At 35.8% G+C, this 4,988-nt stretch overlaps 1 protein-coding gene across 1 annotated transcript in view; it reads left to right on the top strand.

Annotated features, from left to right (window-relative positions):
* The window catches only part of LOC107559754 (serine/threonine-protein phosphatase 6 regulatory ankyrin repeat subunit A-like), a 40,239-nt gene that overhangs the window by 15,647 nt on the left and 19,604 nt on the right, over positions 1 to 4,988 (top strand). The window contains exons 9-14 of the mRNA XM_016243691.1: positions 813 to 953; positions 1,337 to 1,486; positions 2,942 to 3,053; positions 3,158 to 3,184; positions 3,669 to 3,743; positions 4,587 to 4,788. Coding sequence (XP_016099177.1) covers positions 813 to 953; positions 1,337 to 1,486; positions 2,942 to 3,053; positions 3,158 to 3,184; positions 3,669 to 3,743; positions 4,587 to 4,788 — 707 coding nt within the window. The remainder of the gene's footprint in view (positions 1 to 812; positions 954 to 1,336; positions 1,487 to 2,941; positions 3,054 to 3,157; positions 3,185 to 3,668; positions 3,744 to 4,586; positions 4,789 to 4,988) is intronic.

The following is a 4,988-nucleotide window of genomic DNA, read 5'->3' as shown; positions in this document are numbered from 1 at the left end:
CGTTTTAGGTAGGCGTGGCTGACTCTTAACTTTTATAAAGAATATCTCTTTGGATTTGAGACTTTAGTCTTTGCAACTTTACGGATCTTCTTTATGCACCAAGAGCTTGTAACCCTCCAAAGAGAAAGGAAAAATTTTAATCGCATCATATGACCCCTTTAAATGTTTTTGAATGAAGTCTCTTGTGCTCACCAAGGCTACATTTATTTGATCAGAAATACAGTAAAAATAGTAAAATTGTAAAAATATTATATAATTTAAAATAACTGTATTCTATGTGAATATATAGTAAAATGTAATAAATGTGATAAAAGCTGAATTTTCATTACTCCAGTCTCTTCAGTGTCACATGATCCTTCAGAAATCATTCTAATATGCTGATTTGCTGCTCAAGAAACATTTCTGATTATTATCAATGTTGAAAACATTTGTGCTGCCCAATATTTTTGTGGAAACTGTGATACTTTAGATTAAAACAAATTCTCATTAATGTTATGAATAGTTGTGATCATTATTTTACCTTCCATGATCATTCAGACACGACAGAGTGTCAGTATTGCACCTGATCAAGTCTACATCAAATCAGTCTGATCAGTCAGGTGTTTGTCATGAGCTATGAAAATGTGACCCAGTTGTTTTGTTGACAGGCTCCACACTTGCAGTCAGCTGTTGTCATTAAAGCATGCTGGGATGTGCATTTTCCTACAGATTTCCAGCACAGATACTGATAGAGCTGCAGTGATCAAGCAGCATTACAGGAATCCTGCAGCAGGGATATGGTTATGATTTATCTCTGTCTCTGTCTCTCTCAGGACGGCGCTGCATTACGCTGCTGCTAACTGTAACTATCAGTGTGTGTTTGCTCTGGTGGGCTCCGGGGCCAGTGTGAACGAGCGGGACATCAGGGGCTGCGGTCCTCTGCACTACACCGCTGCCGCAGACTCAGACGGCAAGTGAGTGACAGAGAGATGAACACAAACACACTGCCGTTCAGCACACTTGACATTCAAGGTCATGTTGAGTGCGTTGCATTGTGGGATACAGTATTTTCAGTAGTGTGCAGCACATACTGTATCAGCAAACATAGTAGGTCATGCGGCTGTTTCAGTCATATATCAAATGTTTATTGTGCACAGATACTACATAGTAATGTATTCTACAAATATTTATTAGTGTATTAGTGCCCGCCAAATGTTTCAGCAGCATTGGTTCTGGGAGTATTTTTTCCATTCAATTTTTTCCCAAAGGGATTTTTTAAAAACGTTGTTAAGATGTTATAAGCCACAAACCGAACAACCAGCTACATGATATGGTTATGATTTATCTCTGTCTCTGTCTCTCTCAGGACGGCGCTGCATTACGCTGCTGCTAACTGTAACTATCAGTGTGTGTTTGCTCTGGTGGGCTCCGGGCCCAGTGTGAACGAGCGGGACATCAGGGGCTGCGGTCCTCTGCACTACACCGCTGCCGCAGACTCAGACGGCAAGTGAGTGACAGAGAGATGAACACAAACACACTGCCGTTCAGCACACTGGACATTCAAGGTCATGTTGAGTGCACTGCATGGGAGACAGTATTTTCAGTAGTGTGCAGCACATACTGTATCAGCAAACATAGTAGGTCATGTGGCTGTTTCTGTCATATATCAAATGTTTATTGTGCACAGATACAACATAGTAATTTATTTTACAACTATTTATAGAGTGTATTAGTGCCCGCCAAATGTTTCAGCAGCATTGGTTCTGGGAGTATTTTTTCCATTCAATTTTTTCCCAAAGGGATTTTTTAAAAACTTTGTTAAGATGTTATAAGCCACGAACCGAACAACCAGCTACATAGTAAAATTGAAATTGTATTTGAAGTGAAGTATTTGAAAAACAGACAAAGATACAAGACTGTGTACTTACAGACTTTGAGGGAAAGAACTACAATCCCATGAACCATTGCATATGACATAATCAAATTTAAAATGATTGTGAAATATAAAACTATTCATTTTAAGTTGTTGACCATATCCATAGAAACACACACACACACACACACACACACACACACACACACACATATATATATATATATATATAGATATATAGATAGATAGATAGATAGATATATAGATATATATAGATATAAAATAATTTTCATTAAGTGAAATTAAGCCTAAATAAAATATAAATATTATTTGGAAAAACTTGAAAATTGAAATAAAATACTGAAATAAAATAAAAACTAAATAACAAATAAAAATTGTTTGTTCACTGTGACACTGTGGTGGAATTTTCTGCACAGCATCATGGGTAATGTAGTTTTTCACCATAGATTTAACTTGTTAAACAGGATTATTTTAAAAATAAGTTGACATAATGTGAGCTGACTTCACAAAAACATACCATCAATTAACTACCTCAGAGCTCACAGTGTATCTGCCTTTACAGTTTTGGGTTATTGTCAAAAATCAATTTCTGTTAAGAGTGTTGTGTATTGCATCAGTGATATTGTTAACTAAAACTATGAAAAAGCAGTTTCTTTAAGTGAAATAAAGCTGAACTAAAATATAAATATTAGGTTTTTAAAACTTAAAAAACTTTCGAATTAGAAATGCTGCCTTTTCAATTAACTAAAATGAATACATTTAAGTTGACACAGTAAAATTACTAAAAGTCAAACTAAAATAAAAACCAAAAAATTAGCTTGCAACGACTCTGGTGGCATTTTTGAACAGCATCATGGGTAATGTAGTTTTTCACTAAGAATTCTGCTGTTAAACATAAGTTGAAATAATGCAAACTGGTGGCTTTAACAAAATTATATACCATTGATTAACATCATCTGAGTTATGATTTCACTATGGAGAAAATGAATGGGTTTTTACTTGCAGACCCCGTCTGTTCGCTCTGTTCTAAACAGTGTGTGTTTGACTCATTGATCTGATCTCTGTTAGGTGTCTGGAGTATCTCTTGAGGAATGATGCAAATCCAGCTCTCAGGGATAAAGATGGATACAGTGCCGTTCACTACACCTCAGCGTATGGCCACCGAGTGTGTCTGGAGCTGGTTAGTGCATCACTAACACACACACACACACACACACCATGAGCTTCAAACACTTCTCACTGCTGCTTTGTGTTTAGCATTTATCTTTGTGTTTTATTTTGCAGATCGCCAATGAAATGCCGTTAGACGTGGTGAGTTGAAATCTGTATTTCTATTTGAATAGACCTTTACAATACAAAATCTGTGCAATGCTGCTCTCTAACGGACACAAAGTCGACACGAAATCACAAATCAGCACTCTCTACTGTACTAAGAAATGTTTATGGTCTTTTTCTGCTTGATTCATCGGTGCATGTAGAAAAAACATTTCCAAAATCTTTCATAATCCATCAAACTGTAATAACTTTTTCCGCCTCTACCAAGCTTGTAAGGGTGAAAAAAAATACTATTAATGAATAATAGCAACATTTCATGATCCAATCAAAACTTTATCAATAAAATCAAGTCCAATGTTCAGTTTTTCTGAATACTGAATAACTCTAACACGCAGTGCCATTTCATGTTCTCAGCATAAACTAAATGTTTTTTTTTCACCGCATTCCTCTGATATGAAACTAATTTAAAGTGTGTTTATAAATTCATAAAGCCATGAGTTGTATGTGTGTGTATTTTCAGCTGATGGACACGTCTGCATCAAGCATCCTACACGACACAGACGTCCAGCCTCCCATCAGCCCTTTACACCTAGCCGTGAGTTAAAGCTCCAGATCTCAGGCGCTGTACACTAATAATGCAATAGTAGTAATATTATTATTATATTTTATTATATATTATATAATATTAGATAGTAGTGAACATTAAACAGTAAAAAACTATGCATTGCATCAGTGTTGTTATTAACTAAACTGTTAATAATTGTTTGTGGTAATTGAAATAAAGCTGAAATAAATAAAATAAATAAAGCTGAAATAGAAAAAATAAGACAATTATATATTCTTATATTATATTTATATATTTACATCTTTATCCATATTTATATTTTGTTTTATTTCAGATTTGTATCAATTACTGATTTTACATCATTATCAATAATAACACCAGCTCAATAGTTTTTCATTATTTAATGCTGAATTGAATGCTGTTACTAAAACTCAAACTGAAATAAAAACTAAAGTTACATAGAAGTATTAAAAACTTAATAAAATGACAAAAGCACATAACAAAATTAATAAAACTTAAACTTAAATTCAAACAAGAAGTGATATCTGAAAATGAAAGCATATGAATGCATATAAATAATGCTAAATTAGCGTTTTACAGTGTTTTGAAAAAAGGCACCCATGTTCATTAATTAATTAAATGTAATATTAATAGTAATCACAATAAACAAGTCTTCAGCCAAATAATATGGTTTACTAGTCCAGATTAGGTTCAGCATGCAAGTCAAAGATCAGCTTCGATGCTTTAAAATGTGGCTCATCCAGTCAGATTTTAGATTTGGAATCTGATTTTTATTAATATTTTTATATGTTGGGTATAATAATGACATTTGAAAACTGAAGTTTGTGTGTGTGTGTGTGTGTGTTTTTCCAGGCGTATCACGGTCACCATCACGCTCTGGAGGTTCTGGTGCAGTCTCTGCTGGATCTGGACGTGAGGACGCCGCAGGGTCACACGGCTCTGAGTCTGGCGGCGTTTAAGGGTCATGTGGAGTGTGTGGATATTCTGATCAGTCAGGGCGCGTCCATGATGATGAAGGACTACACACACAAGAGGAGCACCATACACTTCTCAGGTCAACAACACACACACACAAGAAGAGCGCTGTACACCCCGCAGGTCAACAACACACACACACACACACAAACACACAAGAGGAGCGCTGTAGACTCCGCAGGCCAACAACACACACACACACAAGAGGAGCGCCGTACACCCCGCAGGTCAACAACACACACACACACACACAAAAGGCGCGCAGTACACTCCGCAGAC

This window comes from Sinocyclocheilus grahami, unplaced genomic scaffold, assembly GCF_001515645.1.
Source record: "Sinocyclocheilus grahami isolate Dianchi unplaced genomic scaffold, SAMN03320097.WGS_v1.1 scaffold697.1, whole genome shotgun sequence".
In the NCBI taxonomy this organism is placed as follows: Eukaryota; Metazoa; Chordata; class Actinopteri; order Cypriniformes; family Cyprinidae; genus Sinocyclocheilus; species Sinocyclocheilus grahami.
This window is presented reverse-complemented; position numbering and strand designations above follow the sequence as displayed.